Source organism: Scomber japonicus, chromosome 1, assembly GCF_027409825.1.
Source record: "Scomber japonicus isolate fScoJap1 chromosome 1, fScoJap1.pri, whole genome shotgun sequence".
Taxonomy (NCBI): domain Eukaryota; kingdom Metazoa; phylum Chordata; class Actinopteri; order Scombriformes; family Scombridae; genus Scomber; species Scomber japonicus.
In genome coordinates, this window is record NC_070578.1 from 18,527,394 (window position 1) to 18,548,978 (window position 21,585).

A 21,585-nucleotide genomic window follows, 5' to 3' on the forward strand; every position below is an offset into this window, starting at 1 on the left:
TAGACCAATGCATTACAGTTAGACCATCAGGCTGGAAACCAGAGTCATTAAAGATTAAAAAAGTAAAGCCAATGTCCATTTTTGGTCCCGGACCAGTCTTTGAACAACACTTCTTTACACTGCATGACTCCCAGTGGTAATATTATAGCTGTATGGCAGAAAATGTGCACTCTTTATGCAATATATAATCATTACAAAGAACCAGAGACTGATGATAATGAGTTTTACCTATCTAGAGAATGGAGTGCTTATGAATCATAATCTAACAGACTGTCTGTAACAGCCTCCAGCCTATATTAAAGCACAGCCTAATAGATAGACACACACAAGAGTAAGTTCAAATCAGTTTGAGAACGCTGTTTATGAATAATTCTCAGAGACAGTATTGATTAGAAGCCTGTGTGATACTGAAGGTAGATAGATTATTAAAAGATTACAATCTAGATTGATTTATTAAAAGATAAGACACTTTAAAGACAAATACAAAAAGTAAGAGTGCCAACTAGAACAATGTAACAAGGGTGCAAATGAAAGCAACCCATCTTGTAGTTACCCTCTCTCAGTAGTAACATTAGCTTACTGCTGAGGATGTGTCATAATTATAGAGAGGCTGAAAGATTTTGATTAAAGAGTTTTACTCCCTAGACAATGACCTAGAACTGCAATGAATCATCATTGTGAGAGTATGAGTTAATCAGTGTCTTCTCCTGGATTGTCAGGCAAGGTGGTGCTGTCTACTCAAATAAAAGTAACGCACCACTTGGAAGTTGAAAACTAAAAAGATTGGTACAACGCATCACAGTAATGTTGGCACCAGAATATATAGTGTATTGTGCCATGCGTGGCTTTGAGATAATATCATAAGTGTTTTTATGTGAAGACTTTTGTGGGCTTAAAATGACTCCATGATGTTGGGAAGATGACTACAGACTCCTGCTTTTGGCTTGATTGACCTGTGAGCATGAGAAAGTGGAGGAGAAAGAGAGGGCAAAGTGGATAAGAGGCAATGAGAGGAGCAGAGGAGACGAGCGGAAGAGAGCATATCAACAAACTGCACTTCACACATTTCTCCATCTCATCCAGCCGGCATCTGAAGAGCAGCTCAAAAGCTCTTACCTGAAACACATGTCAGCTGATTACACACACATGTACAAACAAAATTACTGTCCCACTCTGTCCCTGTTTCTGCCTCTCTCCTTAAACTCTTTCTCAATGTGTCTTTTAACATTGTTCCTTTTAATGGTTCATCAGTCAAAGGGGTGGGAATTATGGTAAAATATGATATCACAATATTTTTCTGACAGGATCCGGATCCAGGATTTTTTCTTTTTCATTCTTTTTCATGTTGGTTGGTATTTTACAACAGTATTTAAGATTCAATATTCAAAAAACTTTGCCTGTGACATGATAGAAATCTGTCTTAGGGGCTCACAAACAGCATAAAAACATACACCCATGAAATACGCACAATCTAATATTGTCATTGCTTACCTGTTTTTATTCATCTCACTACATCTACATTGTCCTAAAAGCCAGTCATTTACTGCTATTCTCATATTCACTGAGCTAGTTTCTTGATGGAAACAGTATTGACAGCAAAAGTACAAACCTATGTTCAACCTGAATGCCAATTAATTCAAATTCAAAGTCAAATTGAAATTACAATTAAACATCCCTAACTAAAATAATCCCACAAAAAAGAAAAATAGACTATTTGGCTGTATGTGACAGTGTGATCTACACTTGAGGAGGATAATACTAAATTGTTATGCAGCTTCTGCAATATTGCCTACAGAAATTTACACTCCCACTATTTAAACATATGTCTGTAAGATACCAAATTGATTTAAATTGGATAGACAGTTTTCACATTTGTAAATCATTTGCATCATACCCTCTTGAGTATTAATGATAGCCAGAACTAATAGTTTATGATACAGTCTTGCCTAAAAAAAACAGTTGTCACCTCTAATCCTGTTGCGCTGAGGGCTAATGGTAATGGCAAGCAGCAGCCACATAATCTCTTTATGCATGTTGGCATGTCAAGTACTGTGTAATACTGGCTGGTCAATGGCCTCTTTCTTATTTATTTAAATTTCAGGGAACAGAGTGAGTATCAGAGTTACCGAAAGATAAAAGATAAACACATTCACAAAAAAAACTAAAGAGAAAGGGTAAGAAGACAAAACAAGAATAATAATTTGACATCATTTTTCAATGAACTCTCTGAACTCTGGGTCTCTTCTCCATTTAAAATCTATTATAAAATCATATATGACACATTCTTGTGTTGAAAAAACATGTCACCTCTAATCTGGTAGGGTTTAGAGCAAACAGTGACGGCAGCAGCCATATAATCTCTTCAGTCTTGTGTAGGTTGGACTCATTTGTGGTTAAAGCATGATTTTCAAAACACACAGTTCCCAGGGTTATTACTTTCTGTTAGGGGTGAGTTTGTTCTGTATAGTTTGGGATATAAATGGCAAGATGAACTGAGTCATTTAGGGAGTTGAGACTGTCTATACAGTAGGAGTGGGCGGCTGATGCGAAGAGTATATTACAGACGTCAGAAATGGCAAACATACACGGGCACCATAGAGAAAATGATTCACTATTTCTCCAAAAAAGTTGAGTTTTAGAGATGAAAGGTTCGCTGAAGACACTTTGATGATATGGAAATGGCGTTATGCATCATAAGCTTGTGTTTAAATGTTGAATGGTCTTTTAAGTGCAAATATGGGATTAAGTCAGTTTGAGCATTTTTGACATCAGCCCAGCAGTGATATCTGGCAGCTTTCTTTTTTCTATAACAATCTCATGTTGTTTGCATGAGCTGGATTTGTTTCGGCAATATGAACCTTTGTATACGATGCCAATGAAAGCCATTTGAACATGAGTGAGAAAGGGGGGGGCGACACAGAAAGTGTGTTTTAGAGTGTGTTTGTGTGGTGATTTTTGGACAGAACTTCAAAAACAGGCAGAGCAACAAGACAGCTTGTTCTGTTTGCATCATATCTCACACAAACATGCTTATGCAGTGTCTATACACTCACAAACCCTGAGTGCACACACAATCACGCAGCAGCAAATCATTCATCCATCTTTTATGCTAGGTTGCACAAAACTTTGGCATCCCCTTGTAAATTGCTGCTAATGTGTGAGAGAGAAAATGCATGATGTTGCAAGCTGAGAATACAAAAGCAGACAGGAGTAAGTGGGAGAAGCAAACAAGGAAGAAAGGAGGAGAACGAGTGAGAAAGATTCATGAAAAGATGAGAACAAAGAAAGAGGTTGAAAGAGGTCAGATATTGCTCTTTCTCAAGGACATATTTTATAGCTGTGCTGGATTCTTCTTCTCTTTTCTTTTTTCCCCCTATTGTTGTCCCTTTTCAGCATTCTTCTCATTTCCTGCATTTGATTTATTGTCACCTTCCTTTCCTTTTATTTTTTTGTACTTAGCCAACCATTATGGTTCATCCACAGAGTTCCATTAAGACAGAGCTGGTCTAAACTGGTTCCTGTCATGTTGTCTGGTCTCATTTACATTTACATTATGTTTCGGGCATGCAGCAGATGCTCCCAAGCAGAGCATAGTCTGAAATAAATGCAAAATCCTGAATATGAGCTGGACAAAAATTGTCATGTGCTTTGCTTTTGTGCTTTTTTTAGGAACAGAACAGATCGTGCAGATAGATAAGCAGGGAATGAGATGCTGTAATGTGAGAAATGAGTGCAGTTCTCTTCATTAAATCAACGCATGTGTTGGTTTTTATTTCCACTACAACAGTTACTGTGCTAGTATTTAAATTTTTTTTTTACTATTTCTGTCTCAATGTTTTATTGAATCTTCATGTTATATTCACACTACACGTTTGGACTTCCTTATGAGTGTTACAAAGCATTTCGAAAATCCAAACTGTATGACCATGTGGAGATAAGGTTCATTATAATGACAAAAAGAAGGGGAAGCCTGATTCTTTAAAAAGTGACTGGTTTCCTCATGTGCTTGAAAACTTTAAAAAAAAACTTGTAACATTGGCTGACTTACTGGAATAGTCTTTTTGAAAAACAAAATAAGTCAGCTAGTGTTTTTTCACCTCTTTATAGTTGTCTTGTGAATAGCAAAAACACAGTTACTATTATTAATTTGAAACTTGGGGAAAAGTTGCTGGATGCCAGAGATGATATTGTTTATTTGTTGGAAACTGTAAATGTTAGTTTTCAAGGGTGGAAAAAACATTAAGAACCTCAGCTTAAGTAAAAGTACCAATGCGACAAAGTGACAGCTGGGGTACAAGTATTACTTATATAAAAAATTAGAGGATATGCATTTAAATGTCCATGAATTAAAATGATGTAAGGTAGCCTACTGGCAAAATGCCCTATACAGATTAGAAGAACAAGTCACTGTACTTTATTACTGATAAATTAATGTGCATGCAGTATTTTAATGTTAGCTGTCAAGTGTGAGCCTGTTGTAATTATTTCAGAGTAGCAGCTATATGTAAAGCATCATATTTATAACCTCTTATGTTTCGTATACACAGTAGAACAAGCACAGGACAAGTGGATAGAAAAAAAAGATGGTTGAATTTCATTTAAATGTTTCAGTTTCAGAGTCATGGTATTGTGCATGCTGGCTTACTGTCACACTGTCATGACTTAGTGGGACACTTGAATAGAGTGGAGCCATCGTTAATGTTATTAGTAACACCTGTGCTTTTCCAACTACATCAAGTGTAAATGTCTGCTATAAAAAGGCCTATTCATGAATTGAATTGAAACATTAGAGTGTATTTTAGAGTACTTTGTCCATGTTCTGTCACATCAAATCCCAGTTTTTCCTTTTTATGAAGGGAGCAAAACATTTGTTAGCTAATTTTTTCTACTTTTGTAGAAGACAGAGATGCAGGCCCGGATTAACACCCTAGGGAGCCCCAGGGTGACTACTCTTGAAGTGCTCCCCTTGTCTGACTTCACATATAAAAAAGTGAAATTTAATATGGCATGTATACCATAGATATACAATAATGTACAGCTAAAGTACAGGCTTACCGCACATATCACAGAAAAAGTTAAGATCCAACCAAAACAAAACAAATGCCATACAAGCCCTAACACTGATGCTCTAATCCGAATGCTACTCACATCCCAATGCAACCCATCATGCTAAATATCATTATCATGGTCATAAATGGCCTGTATGAAAAATCCATGCAAAACCATTACCAAAAAAGTATTGCACACTAACCGACCAAATAAGGTACGCCCAATAATGACCACTGCAAGCATATAGAATACCAACATTATAACATATTTTATATGAGCAATTAAGTGTGCTACTGAACTGAAATAAACAGCATTGTTTTGTCTTTCTCTCTCTCCATGCCTCCATGGTGCTGATTCAGAAGTAGACTAGGTCTGTGGGTCACATAGGCCTATCAAATTGACCACACTGCATCACATATTTGCCCAGGAATAATATAAAGGCCAGCTAGAATGATAACTATAAATACATAGTTTTAAAAATCGTTCCAACTCCAGTAGATGGTGGAGTACACACCACAACTACTGTTTAATGACAGTGTTGACCAATATCCTTGGATCACTTTCAAAGCAATTTGATGAACGATAGAAACACTGACAGCCAATCGAACTCCTTCCTACAAACCATACAGAACAACACAATGTGTATCCAACCTGAAATTTGCAGTAAAACTTCAAAACCGACAAATATCATCTTAAATTTGGAAATTGACTGTTGACTTTATTTATTTATGTATTTATTTTAATGCAGCTTTGCTCCTCTGTCAGCACAGCTTGGAGCAGAATGACACCCAGATGTGATTTCTTTAGATAGGTTTGTCTCTCTTTATTATACAAAGATGCTGAAACTTTGTCCTCTATTATTACGTCAAAAATGGTTTAGTCTTCAGATATGTGCTCATACTGTGTGTCTCTGCTTCAACATGTGCTGCTGTGATGTGCCAGGTCAGTTTGGTCTGTAAATACTGAAACCTCACAGTAACTAGTGTCTAAAATACTTCTAATCAACACACTCAATCAGCACCCACCTCTGTACTCTTCTGCTTCTCTTTTTATTTATCTGTACAACGTACACCAGTTTCAGCTCGTCAATATCTATTTTCATTAGCTGCAGTCACAGTTGGAACCAGCAGCTCTTTACAGGACAATATAGTTCATAAGTGTGGATGCTCGCATGGTTATCTTTAGTTGTTTAGTTGTAGTTATTGTTATAGTTATCATTCTTAGTGTGGGCAGCCCTTAAGCCCTTAAGAAAGAATCTTCTTTCTTGACTTTGTGCAGGCGAAGTAATTCATTAAATCCTCAATTGCACCTCATAAGCTCCTGTGTCTGCTGCCTGAACCATATCGTTGGTTGAGCAGTTAGCATCACTGGCAGTGCTAACACTAGTGTCTTCATTTTATTCTATTCTATTCTATTGCTAGCGCTAACATTAGCTTTGCTGCTGCTATTAGTGCCCTGTGCACTTGCTGTCTCAACTTGAGCTTTCCCTCAAGCTTCCAATTGAAGGTACATTCTGAATCGTGGCTATATGCCTGGATTCTTTGTCCCTCAGGTTTGCCTTTCACACAACTGCTAAGCTGACTCCTGTCCATTTTGAATTAGTCTTAAATCTGATATATAGATCTCGGCCCCATTGGCCCCAGGGCACTCGACAGATGCAATGGATAATCCAGGCTTGCAGAGATGGTTACATGTTTATTTTGTGTTGCATGGTCTCTCTATAGACTGATAAATTACAATCTAGTCATGATGAGGGTGCCCATCGCTGCTCTTTGATGAAATATTTAAGATAAGATATATTATCTTTGAATCTTTATTTTATTATATATGTATGAAAAATAAACGCCTTGTTTTCTTACTGAGGGATGCATTTTCAAGCATGTTCTAGAATCAGCTGAGAATAGATCTATTTTAAAATTCAAAGGGAGAGTACATGTCTGATTATGTGACTTCCCAATAACAGTTGGGAATAATTTTCACACTTCTAATTTAGTTGTTCTTAACCACTCACTTGACTGTCATCACATATTTAAAAATATACTGATACATGTGGTCATGATGAAGAATTCATTTTCACCCATCACTTTCATCTTATTTTGAATTGCTATCAGATCAAATTCAATGATTTACCTGTCAGCATAATGTGATTATGTATGTGATTATGTCCATCTATAACCTCTCAAAAACAAGTTGCTTACCATATATTATTTTTCTTTTCTTTTCAGTGAGTCAAAGCGGGCTTGCTGGTGATGTTTGTCCAGATCCTGGAGTTCCAGAAAACGGCAAACGAATGGGCTCTGCCTTCCAGTAAGTTTTTACTTTGGAGTGTTTGTTAGATACGTATAAGTCAGGTTGCAGAAATTAACTCCCTGCTGTTGTAACAAAAACATATACCAGAAAAAGCAACATATGGGAGAGAATTTGTGACAAAATCAATGTTGTTAGTAAAACCAAAAATATTCCACTCCAAAAATATTAACACAGGTGTGAACGACACCATTGGTTAACATGGGTGCCAAAATGAAAATGGCTCCGCTCCTCGGCGCTTCGCAGCTAATCGTGGCGCTTCCACATCTGGTCTGAACCTGGCCTTAGTAGATCAGCTTGCAGATTGTTTGCGGGTGATGTCAAGTTTGCACATATTTTTACACACGCAAACCTTTAGCAAATCAGATCCTCTGACTCTTCAAACTTTTGTGTGTTTGAACATTTAGCAACCATGGGGTCCTCTAAGCAGCTGTGTAAGACTTTGAAAATTAAAGTGCAGTCCACAATGCAGGGAATTGTGAAAGAGAATGAGAAAAGTATTTAAGAGATGGCAATTGAGGGGAACTGTGGAAGTCAAGATGATATCTGGAAGACCAAGAAATCTGTTGGAGAGTACTGCTTGTATGCTGGTCAAAAAGGCAAATCAAAACCCCCATTTGAGTGGAAAAAACCTGAAGAAAGATTAAGCAGACTCAGGAGCTGTGGCACACCACTCCACTATAGAGCCATGCTTGCACAAACACAGCCTTCATGGAAGAGTCAGTAGAATAAAAAACCTTTTTCTTGTCTCCTCATCATAAAATCCAATGTCAGAAGAATGCAGTGGAACATCTACAGAAACAAGTGCTGTGAACTGATGAAGTTAAAATAAAAATTCCTGGTTAAATCACCAAAGGTATGTTTAAAGAAAAAAAACAGCAGAATTTCCTGAACAGAACACCTTGCCAACTGTTAAGCATGGGGGTGGATCTGTCATGCTTTGGGGTTGTGTTGCTGCCAGTGGCACAGGAAACATTGCACAGGTGGAGGGAAAATGCCAGCAAATTCTGGAAGAAAACATCACACTGCCTGTCAAAAAAAAGGGGGGGGGGGTGATTGGTCTACTAAACAGTAACGTTGTGCAATCATGGGGCTTTGCGCTAACACACGCTGCATTGATAGTCACACAAACACACGCATGCAGTCACTCTCTAGCGTGCACTCTTGCTCACTCGCTCGCTCCAGATTCCGGGAGATTGTATCACATTTCCGGGCATCAGGGAGCTGCTATTAATATATGGGAGACTCCCGGAGCTTCTGGGACTGTCCGCACTGTTTTAGCAAGTGTCCAAATGGGATTTGGCTCTGTTTAGACTGGGTCACATTAATGACCAATCTGACAGGTTGCTGTGGCAACGTCGTCGGAGCGGAGGCGTCATCTAGCGTGTATTGTGTGATGTCATATAATTGCGACAGCGACAACAACAAACCCTTGAGTTTCACGTGAACCGAGCCATCTCCTCAAAAGATTAAGAATATGGTTTCATGCTCTGTCCACTGATTTTTCGACGTCCTCCGTTACCTCCACTGATATCACCTAGCAACAACAACTGGAATAAGTGCAGGTCTGGTGTCGCATAGAGTGACGTAGCGTAGAAATGTAGAGAGACGTCATGGACAGTCAAATCCGATTTGAGTGTTTGGACTCACACACATCTGTCCAAATGCGATTTGAAACTACCTCCCAAAGGTGGTTTCAATCTGGTTTGCAAAAATTGGATTTCATGTGATTTATGACTGTTCAGAATTCATAAGAGCCATCTGGATCTAGATTCGCTAAAAATCGGATTTTGGCTTGCAGTGTGAACGCAGCCTGAGAGATTCAAGCTGAAGGTTCTGGAATAACCCTTGCCTTACTTAAACATGATTGAAAACCAAACAAGACAGCCCAAAATTATTGCAGAATTAGAAGCCTTTTGCAAGGAACAATGGGAGAAAATCCCAAATCCAAGAATTGAAAGGATTTTAGCTAGCTATAAAAAGAATTTGCAAACCATGATATAAGTGAGACGTTCTTACCGTAGGGTGCCCAACTGTTGCATAGCTTTTGCATACAACTGTTTTTGGATCAAGCCAAATAATCAGTTTCTATGTAGATGTGTGCTGCAAGTAAGAAATATTCAGGGTTAAAGTGCCAGAGTGCATTCATGATGCTGTGGCCTACAAGATTGACATGGATGCAGTAGAAGACTAAAAAAATGATGAGGTTAGTTTATAACTGATATTCAATTTTGTGTGTACAGACACAGGACTTCAGGGACTAGTTCAGATTATTCTTATTTAAAAACAAATCACAATGTGTTTTGTTGGTTCACTCTGCTCCTGTTCTAGTCCCGGCAATCATCTCACGATCCTGAAACATCTTAAAAAAAGTTCTTCATCTTGTGACATATTGTTGTTGCATAATATTTACATGTGTAGCCTTTTAGATCCTCCAAAAATATGAGCTAATCTATAGTATAGTGTTGTAGTACTTGAGATCAGTAATTTTCAAGGCCTTGGTCTTGTCTCGGAATCGACGGCAATTTTACTCGGTCTTGACTTGGTCTCAGATGAACAGGACGCAGGATTTTATCTCAAGGCCAGTCAAGACCACAGCTGCAGTGACTTCTTTTTTTTGTTTTTTAACTGTAATTGGGTGTAAAACTCCAACCCTCAAATGCAACCATTATTTTACTTTGAAAGTTTTAATGCTACCAGCCGACTGCCCCCTTTGTGCCAAGGAAGAGAAGAAGAGGGAGGAAGGAGGGCAGCATCTATGGCTGCGGAAATGTTCCAAATCATCAGTGATACAATTTGCTTATTCAAAACACAAAGCGTTTATTTGCAAGTGGAAAGAAAAAACACTCAGCAGAGTGTAATGTCTGTGGAGCAACTTTAACTGAGACGGCTGGAACCATGTCTAACTTCTCGTCACCTTGAAAGAAAACATATGGAAAAGTAAGTGTCAAGCTTAATGTGGTTATTAATTAGCTGTATGTGCTCTGTCTCTTCTTTTTTTAGCAAAACTTTAACACATGATCAACAATCTGTCAGTGTTAGCCCTCCTTATTTCTCAGAATATAAGTTAATGTTACAGGTCAGCTTGCTAATGAGCTGCTACAGGTAGACTGTCTTAACATAAATGTTAGAAGCAAAATCTACATTGGAGTCGATCTTTAGTTACAAGTTACATTGATAAAATGTCAGTCTGTGTGTGTGGTTATGGTTGTATTTGACTTGGTGATTTTCAGTCATATTTCTGCCCATTTGCCATGCCGCATCACTCTGGCACTCCCTCACTTGGGCTAGAGACATTGAATAATGTTACGCATAATTTAGAGATGATAACGTATAATGTGCTTCCACTTTAATGTGATCATTTGGATTTTGAATACACACGGATAGAATATTTTACCTCGTTAAAAGATGTCATATCGCTTATGCTGTGTGTTTTGAGAGTCGCAAGCTCTTCTCTCCCTCTGTCGCTCACTCACTCAATCTTTGGTTTATGTAATTTAATTCAATTACTTTAAGATAATTAAAATGGTGCTATTAAAGCATATGCTTGTGTAACTATCTGAAAAACTTGGTTGCACCAGTGTCAAACGTGGGAGATGTTAGCAGGTTCCGTGCTATGTTATTCTGTTCAATCCAGACTATGTCACAATTAAATTGGTATAGATTTTATATAAATGTATACACCTTTATACTTTCTGTACATCTTGCACCATTATGAAAAATACTACCCTTTTGATGTGATTTTAGAAACTTTCTTGAGATTATGGACAATAAGTACACACCAATAGTCTGGAAGAACAATTTTGGAGTAACAGATACCTGTGCTGGTGAAAAAGGTCAAGCAAACTATTCTGGAGAAGCTGGAGACCCAGTCATCTGTATCATTAACAGCTGACCTCCGGTCTGATCGCAGGCTACGCTCCTTTCTTGGTGTAACTGCCCATGTGTGCTGCAAATCAATTCCTATGCACTTCAGTCCTACCTGCTGGACTGCAGGCGTTTTGCAGGAAGACACACTGGAGAGCAAATTGATTGTGCCTTTGAAGAAATAATGGAAGAATATGGTATTCATCAGAAGATAAGCTATATCATAACAGACAATGCTGCCAATACGAAATGTGCTTTCAAGGTTCAGATGCCACAGCAGAATTCTGATGACAGAATGAGGAAGATAATCTAGATGATGAACACCTGTGGGAGGACATGAATTCAGAGGAAGACACAGAATTACCCCGTTCAACAGGTGAATGTCTCTCCTGTTTTGCTCACTCTTTGCAGTTAAGTGTGAACAACAGTATGAAGGAGGTTAGGAACATATCCCTTGCCATTGCGAAAACATCACAGTTTACAACACTCAGCGTTGTGCCTGAATGCGTTCAGTGAACAATCGTTCATGAACTCGTTCATATTTTGGGCGAACGTGAAACACCAGCCACCACAGTGTCACACCGCCCCATACGTCATCAAAATGCAAAGCATGGTGGCAAAAACAAATTAAAGCAGCAGCACTACCTCAGACGCTTTCTTTGAGTTCCTTTTTACTACGGACTGAAATGGAATTTGATGTGAATTGTTTCCAGGTTTGGAAACTTATTGAAATGGAAAAACATTTTTGTTTTAATAATTCCTCATTAAAAAAGACCATTCAAGCAGCTTTTTCTCATGTTTTTGAGAATATACTGTAGGGGTAAAAGCTGCAGCTGGCTTCTAGTGTGGACTGAATGGGCGGCAACAAAGCATTAAAGCAACAATGGGGAAATGCCAATATTCTGAGGGCTGTCGTCCCTCAATGCTAATGTAAACCCTGGTTGGATAAGGATTCAAAATTGGATACAAAGATGAAATCTGACGCATAGTTTCAGTGTTAAAACTGATAAAATAATTGCTGTCTGTGTTTCTATATGGGCTGTGGCAATAATTTTGAAAAATAATAGCTCGCAGCAACATATTAAAAAAAACTATGAACTAGTTCATTTTTTGGAACTGTGAACTTAGTTCAAAATTTTGAATTATGAACTATGAACTGAACTACTTAATTTTAAAATGTGTGAACTGAACTTTGAAGTAGCCTAGTTCTTGTAGAAATTGAACTTTCCCAACACTGACAAACACTTTTACCTAGCAGCTCTTAATTCAAACACGAGTTTGAGGCTATGTTTGGCACTGATAAGACTGCAGCAAACACCACTGGCTGGAACAGCACCTACAAAAACATACAGGCCCTGACATCTCTTGACCACAAAGCCCTCACTGAAATCTGCAGCAAGGACTAGAAAATCAGATATTTAGTACTTGAGAGCAGAACGAGCTGAAGGAACCGACAGAAATTATTGCACCGTTCTCTGAGGCAACACCTGACAGAAGGAGATAAATCAGTTACAATAGTATGGTGGTTTCAACTGTCCTGGACCCAAATACACACCTCCTCAAGATGGAAGAGACCTGTATACAGTGTCGGCCATTAGTCAGGGCCCTTCGATAGTCTCTGGTGAAAAGATTATCTGGAATCTTTGTGACAACAAACTGTGCTGGATCCACAGTTTGGCCTAAGCTGGGTGAATCTGGATGTTACCAATGGGGGAAGTGTGCAATCATCACAGAAGAAGTTCAGAGATTAACTGAAGAAGACACTCGCAGGTTAGTATATGTTTTTATCTAGTTACTCTTCTCCATTTTGAAAAAAATATGCAATCGTATAAATGTTGGCACCATATGCGGCCAGTGCCTAACAAATCCCAACAGAAGCAGATCAGAAAACAAGGAGACTTCATACTAAAATATGAGAAAATATACTTATCAAACAGAGGGAATTAGAAATGAAGCTCTGTCTCCATTATGTGACAGCTTCTTTATGTTTTATTGAATTGTGGTGTTCCATTTATTTTGGCCAATGAGTGTATATAGTGTAATCACATCATTGCTACTATCTAAGCCTTTAAATATAACTCTAATCCTTTAAGATTTTTGTTTTTCAGATACTTTGATCTTGGAGTTGGAGAACATAATGGACAGAGTAGGAGATGCAACAGACTCAGGGGCTGCTGATGTGGATCCATCTATTAACTCATCACCAGTCAAATGTCCATGCCTTCTGTCCTGCTACAAAGCCTTCAAGAAGCGCAGCACAGGCCAGGATTCAAGTATTATAACACAGATCAGCAAATACTTTGATGCCATCCAGGACTCTGACATTGAAGAGTCTTGTCTTCTGGTCCAAATACCATGACAGATTCCCACAACTCCACATGTTGGTGCTGAAAGTGCTGTCAGTACTTGCCACTTCACACCAGTTTTCAGTCGAGGATGCATCATAATGAGACCCCACTGAGCATGTTTAAGTCACAAAATGTTGCAATCTCTCATTTTTCCAAAATGCAACCAAACTCTACTTTAAACTTACTAGTATAGTGGGCCGTTTGCCCTGCTATTGCACAGAGCACTGTTGGCTTGTTTATTCAAAGTTCACTGTTTAAGTCCAACTGCACTTTCTTAACCCAACAACACACCCACCAAGTGTAAACTAGATCAGATGCAGAGGAAACATGTAGTCAGCGATTTCTTGTCTCAGAGATTTGTTATTTCTACAGTATGTGTTTCCATTTTGCCATTTGTTGTGAAATATAAATAATTTCCAGGTGTTCATTTTACCAAAGTTGGAGTCTTTTGAAATCACCATGTAAACTGGGGAAATTATTTTCCACTGCTGGGCTGTTGGCCTTACCAATGGCTTTGCATTTTAAATAAATATATGTTTCAACATGACTAATAGACTAATGCTTCCGTTGATTACAGATCATATACTGATCATACAAGTTAATACGCACTGCATAATTTACCAATCACTGACCGATTAGGGAGTTATAATTTATCAGTAGTAAGGTGTTTTTACATTTCTTTTTCATCCTGCCCCTGGTGTTGACCCTTTCTACAGGTAAGTGATATGGAATTGCAATGCTTAAGTTCAAAGCGTTGTCTTTTGTCAGAGTATATACTGCACATCAATTTGTATTGATTCCTAAATAATGATTTTCTTTTTAGCATAAGAATAATCTAAATGTCGAGCCACATGATTATTATGATTACAGTCATGGTTTTGAAAATGGTCTCGCAATGGCTTGGTCTTTAGGGTCAAGCATGGACCTAGACATCACAGTAAAGGACGCAATATCATCTTGGCAGAGAGACATACTGAGACTGTCTCTCCCCTTGAGACAGTGATAGCAACTGTCTGTGGTGTTTTGGGGAAAGCAGTCACTTTGATAATGGTAATTCCATTACTGTAAATGCATTATGACCATTTATGTGCATCGAGTATTCGTGGTACTATCTGTGAAGGCTTAAAGGCTAACCACAGAGGACAATTTTCTCAGTATGGTGATGGCATCATGAATCGCATGGGTGTATTGATAATACTTTGATTCTCCTTCGCCAAGCTTCAATAAACACTTTCAGCATTAGACATCCTGGACTCCTGTACACTTTCTCCATTGCTGAGATTAACCATTGACAAACAAATTATCCATAACATTGACTACAACACCACAATAGTAAAAGAAAATAAGTGGCAACAACATCTGTAACAGTGTTGCAGTGTTCCTGCAGTGGAAACGGCCCCTATTAAGAATACCTGTATTTTTCCTACCATGAGAAGTTCAAATGCTGTGAAAGAGACTTGATGTATCACAGTCATCTGAAATGCATAATAAGTGCTCAAATAGAAATATAATTCTGCTTCTGGCTGTAAAACAGTAAATGTTAACTGTTAAGATTTTGTGAAGTTTATTTATTACTTGTTTCCCTTTCTAAATATCTGTGACCAGCACTGAAAGGCCCTGCACACTCACTCATTTTGCTCCTGCACAGGTGATTTCATTAATTTTACCTTTATTTAAAACTGACATTTAAAATCTGACCTCCAGTTCTCATTGAAGAACAGACAACCCATGTAAACAGCTTTTTTTTGTCCAGACTCATTTAGCCTTCTGCTTTTGTTTTTTCTCACTGCAAAACAATATGAAAGCAAGTTGTAGCACCATATCAGTCTCTATTTCGTTAACATCTGCTTCCCCATGAGATCACTAACACAATAATCTTAATCATAATAATGCCCCATAGTTTGTGATGTGGCATCATTCTCAACTCTTGTAGAGTGTGCATATTTGAGATTAGAGTGAGGAACATCTGTGAAATGTATCCTTATATGTGTGGAATTTTAAAACTCCTGTAGTCTGAGCCGGGGCACTACCTAATCATTATTAGTAGTATAACGAGTCCAGTGACATCATCTAATTCCATTGTAGCTTTGCCAACCTTAAACTTGAGAAGAGGAAGAGTCTAGCTAAGGAATAACTGAAAACACATTTGATTACTTTCTTTGCCTGTTGATGGTGCTCTTGTTACCTTACTTAGCAGCCCTTCAGTTCACACCAGACACGTATTTCTCTGGCCGGTTGGTAAGCGGCTCTGCTCTTCAGCTCCTCTGTTGTTACACTTGGAGCTGTTTTTTTCTCACTGTCTCTGTTTGCGTACAGTATGTATGACACCCCACCCCTTACAGCCAGCCCACTCTGTGTCCCTCTCTCTCTTTTTTAAGTGTATGTGTGTGTTCATCTCGTTCTCTGATTAGACACAGATACACATCACATTCGTCAAACGGGTTGTTTAATTATTGAAAAATAGTTTTATTTTGAAATGCTTTATTTAGAAAACCGGATTATTTCGCTGTTGCTTTGTTTGACTTCCTCCCCGGCTTGACACATTCGGCCAGACGCCGAAACGATCGCTGCGTGGCATGCACCGGCTGCGGGGCAGAGCACCGAAGCGCTTCCTATGTGAACCACACCATTGGTTAACATGGGCGCCGAAACGAAAATAGCTCCGCTCCTTGGCGCTTCGCAGCTAGGGGTGTCACGATTCTCCAAATCCTCGATTCGATTACATTTTCGATTCTAAGGTCACGGTTCGATTCCATTCTCGAATTTTCCATTTTTTTTAAAGCACAGGTTTTGACTTAGTATTGACTTCGTTAAGTATATATCTAATAGGTATGTAACTTAGATTGCTAATGAGCAAATCAGCCATCGTGTGAACTTCCTGTTGTTTAATTGACGACTGTTAAAACATAAGCCAGAACTGTGTATGAAATAATGTCACCCTGAGCAACGAAAAATCAATAAAAAAATAAAATAAAATATGGAAGCATAATAGCGCATTTGAACGCACCTCAAGGCAATGTCGAGAGACATGTCATGTTGTTTCCTGTTACACGAAGAAGACATGCTGCCTTCAGTCAGCTGAAAAGAAGAAGGGAGCTTATACCACACACTCACACAGTGCAGCTGGCTTCAAGAGATTGTTTAATCCAAAAATTGTTCAGTGCTTCTTGCATTTGGGTCAGATCTAGGTTGGATCATGATCATATCACAAACAAACCTTACCAGACTTTGTTCATAACTGGGCTGTGACCACCTCTTCAACAAGGTCTCGGTCTGGTTGTTTTGGTTCATACCCAAGTACACTTGCTATGTTCATACCTGCCCAAACAAACTGCACCAAGGGGGTAAATACTCCAGAGTTTGATTCAACTGAACTAAAGAAAGTAGGTGTGAAAATGCTGTCATTCTCCCATTAGCTAATACAGACTGAGCCTACTTTGCACAGTGTATCTTTGTTTAAAGTCATTTTAAAACTTTGTCAGTCGGTCATTTGTCCTTGAAAACATTTTGAACCATCAGTATTTATTGCTTTACATTACCAATAACATTTTAGATTTTATTTCCATTTTTTTAATAAATTTGCAGTTGTAAGAAGTAAGATATTTGAGCATTATGGTTGGATCTTGGCTTACAAACAAGGCCTGGTGGACACACAGATCTTTAAATGATTCCCTCCATGATGTCTGTCATCTAATCAGTAGAAAGGGAGACATCATTTTATTTAATCAGGAGTGAGCAATTATAAAATAATCACCTCTCCCTATGACTCATCCAATTAGCATCAGTGGCAGCTATATTGTTCTTATGTTGCTCTTATGATTATAAGAGAATCAAGACATTCCATGTTTACCTTTTTCTGAGAATATTTTCAGGCCAAAAAATTTAAACGGTAATCATCCTAATGTCATCCATAATTTCTAGCTCCTGCTGCTCCTATTTGCTATTAGCAGCTATGACTTCACAAACTCTATAAAACTATTAGTGGAGTTAGTGAAAGGTCATTACCTCCCCTTGTGCATGTGTTTGTGTACGTGTTTATGTGTAAATGTGTGTGCACGTTGGTATGGATGTGTTCAGTTTGTGTGTTACAGGTTCGTATCCAATCATCATCAAATGCTGGGCTGGAACAGAATTGTGGTGTGATGAGACAGAACAGGAGAAATGGACAGAGAGAACATTGCTGCAGAGAAAACAGCAACAACAATTTTTACTTTTGGGCAGTACAGACATGCAAGAGATGTCTGTAACTTGGTGTGCTGTGCCAGTTTAGATGTGAAAACAACCACATACACAGTTGCCATGGGAATGCTTGGGGTCTTTCAAGGATACAACAATAACATCAAAGTTTTACTTCCTGTAATTGTAAATTTCACAGTGAGCAGCTGGATGTAAGGTATTTTCAGTGTCATCAACATCGCCAAAGTAGCAAAAACTGCAAAGTGAATGACCCAACTTTCCGTGACAAAGGCACTAACAGAGAGATTGGGCCAGGCTGTGGGACTCTACAGTGTTTAACAACAGGGTGGAGCCCCTGAACAACCAGAACTCTATGTTTGGCCAGGTTGTCTGTCAGCAGGGAAGAGACATTAAACTTTACAGACTAGACATCACGCAGACTTCCACTTAGACAGAATGTCCCTCTCACATGTTAGACATCAGGGTGTTGGAAAGAATGAGGAAACAAGATAATGACAGAAAAGGAAGAAAAGACTTGAGACAAGTGGAGTAGTAAAATTACAAAATGACTTACAGAAAGAGAAGAATTATAGATCCTAAGTGAACCACAATCACAGTTATTGTGACAGTGTTTATTATCAATAACACAACCATCATTCATATATTATTTCTACAATCATTTAAGAGGTTTTGACAAGTATTGCAATAACACCTGACTGTGACTTTGTGAAGCATCCAGAACTGGACTCAAAACTACTGTTATTACTATTGTTGACAAATGCTCTTACTGTTGTGTCTCCTCAACTAGAATTGGGTCCAGCGTCCAGTTCAGTTGTGATGACAGCTATGTACTTCAAGGATCTAAAAGTATCACCTGTCAACGAGTCACTGACACACTGGCTGCCTGGAGTGACCACAGACCCATCTGCAGAAGTAAGTTTCACCCATCATTCCCGCTGGAACTGGTTAAATCTCCTTAGGAGTGCATGCGTCAAAAATGGAAAGTGAATCCATTTTACAGAGTGTTCATGTCTACTGACTGCACGCTTGAGGACCACACTTGAAGCTAAGCCTATTTTTGTTATTTTCGCTATGTTGAATCACCAAGTAAGATTCATATGTGTTTTTTTTAAAGCAAGCATCACAAACTGCTTGACAAATCAATAAAATGAGACAAATAAGGACATATGACGCACTGAGACACCTGTTTGAACAAAGGTTTTTCAGCACTGCAGAGCTGTAGAGAATAATATGAACATAATTGATATTGCTGTAATTATCACAGCGTTCTTTGGCAGGGACATCTACGCTTTGACAGGGTTTGTCTACGTAGACAATACTTGTTAGTGGGATAAATGTATTGTTAATTTTGGTCTTTTCAGGGAGTTTGTTGATCATAACAAAAGATATAAAATATTGCCAGTCTTATCCTTTAGAAGATACCGACTTTTGCCTGAAAAACGCAGGCTGCTGTTCTGAATCCACAGAACACCAATTGCATAAACCTGTTGACCTTTAGCCATAAGCCTGGCCAGTCAGAAGTTTATGTCTGAGCTACTCAAGCAAAAAAGAGAAGGCAATGTCTTAAAACCAATCAATAAAATTAACTAATTCTATATATAGCATAATGCTAGATAAACAATTTCATGCCAAATGCTTCTTATTTTTTTCAGAACTTAGATTTCCTATTTAGTGCCACAATGTTTTAGAGTAGAAGCAAAGTCCCTGAATCTTAATCCCTGGATGGATATCCTTGTTATGATCAGGTTTTTGGAGTATCCTGGTTATGTGTTACATGTGCATTTAATACCTTACCCAAGTTTTGAGAAACTTCAACCTGCCTGGAGTACTCCAATATAAATCAACATACTGTGTCATGTAAACACCGTATTCAGGTTTCTGAACATTCCCTGTTGGTAGAGAAATTAGCAGTTTAGATGTTGAGGAATAAAGACACACCTGCACACATATAATCTGAAACCTGGTTACTGCTAGAATCATGTTAACAGTGATATAAATACCAAGGTTTTTCTGAATATGATCAAAACCAGGATAAAACTCCAAACCAGGATACATGTGTGCATGTAAATACACTGACTGGCTCAACTGACTGTGATCTTTCTTTGCCTGAGCCACAAAAATTGCATCAGAAAATACTTATCTCAAAATTGACTAACAGAAATAGGCATATTTCTTCCATCATTGGAAATAACATTACCTGGTCCTACCAAGTGCTACAGTCCCTAATGATTTTTTTCTTTTTTCTAAAGAGCAACTGGCCTAAATGTACATGATTAGACTGAAAATGTGCAACTTAATGGAAATTCAGTCTGATTATTAAGCTAGCAGTGTTCTTTTCTCTCTCTTTTCTTCTATTTATTCAGAGGTCTGACACATTATGATGAGCACCTGAGCCATGTAACGTTATCAAAATTCTACAATTGTAAAAATTTCAATATTACATTTTTGTCCAATCATATCAGCTTTTGAAACTGTAGGTAGTCATGTTATTTTGCTGTTATTTGCTAATGCAGATTCTCTAAACATATTGTATCATTTTAACATAAGAAATAACATCACTGTGATAAACATTCTGCTATTTGTTAATGTGTTAAAATCATGATTTTCTTTCTGACTAAATAAATAACTGTGTGAGTGGCAGAGCAACAATGCAGGGGCTCTCACTGGCCACATGTTTACTGATAGTAGCATGGTGGGTTTATTGCTCCACAACGAAAAGGCAGACAGCTAGCATACACACCCTAGAGCGCACACACACACACACACACACACACACACACACACACACACACAAATTGGCAGCTGCTGTCCAAGGGACACAAAATTACACACACTTCATAGCTGCAGCGGCATTTGCCATGAGCTGTGTGTGTATTTGACGGACAGGCCGTCCCTGTGCTCAGACACATACTGTAGGGTCTCTGTCACATCACATTATAGGCCGTGTGTGTGTGTGTGTGTGCGTGTGTGTGTGTGTGTGTGTGTGTGTGTGTATGTGTGTATGTTTGCACGCACCTTGTATGTGTCTATCTGTGACTGCAGGAACCTGCCTGTCTTCATGATCCTGGTCCCTCTTGTCAGGAGGAGACAGTAGAGGTTGAGGGACTTTGTGGTTTTGTGGAGCTCTCTAGCCCTGAATTTTTGACATAACCACACATTTACTGTAAAATCAAAAATGGTACTTTAAGTAAATTTAATTTAAATTACATGTACAGTCACGTTATTAAACTGTTAGCTGATCCTGATAGTGTAAAACACGTGGTGGCAAGCATTGTTTATAGCTAGCATTATTTTCAGCTATATTAGAAATTCAGAAATTCACAAAGATGCAAAACAAAGCTTGGAAAAATATATATGAAATGATGCATAAGACATGTACAGTAGAATTTATCCATTTGAATTGTGCAGCAAAACAGACATTTGGTGTTGTATATGAGCATTTCTCTCAATAATATAAATTATATTTCATATTCCTTCAGTGAACTTTTAAAATATGCAGATGCAAAAAATTGTCAATTCTTAAATATTGGAATAAAATGTTTTTCCAACTAAACTTTGAAACTATACTTAAAGGCTCAATTTAAGGGAAGATATCAAGAGGTTAACTAGTGTTCTCTCTGCATTCTCCTATTAAGTGAACTTTCAATATGACAAAAAACACAGCTGAAAAATGTACTTGCAAGGTAAAAAAGTGGCCTAAGTATTCTGATATTTTTTCTATGTAATTAGATTTGGGTTGTATATAAAGAGAGCAATGACAAGAGATAACGCGAGGAAAAGAAGATTGATGGGCATATACAGGCAAACAAGTAGACAG

General features: G+C 38.2%; 1 protein-coding gene across 1 annotated transcript in view; it reads left to right on the forward strand.

Moving 5' to 3' along the window:
• LOC128357768 (CUB and sushi domain-containing protein 1-like) overlaps positions 1–21,585 on the forward strand; it is a gene marked incomplete at its 5' end in the record, with an annotated part of 321,638 nt that overhangs the window by 132,639 nt on the left and 167,414 nt on the right. Inside the window, 2 exons of the mRNA XM_053318176.1 lie at positions 7,275–7,356; positions 18,556–18,680. Of these exons, the coding sequence (XP_053174151.1) occupies positions 7,275–7,356; positions 18,556–18,680 (207 nt within the window). The remainder of the gene's footprint in view (positions 1–7,274; positions 7,357–18,555; positions 18,681–21,585) is intronic.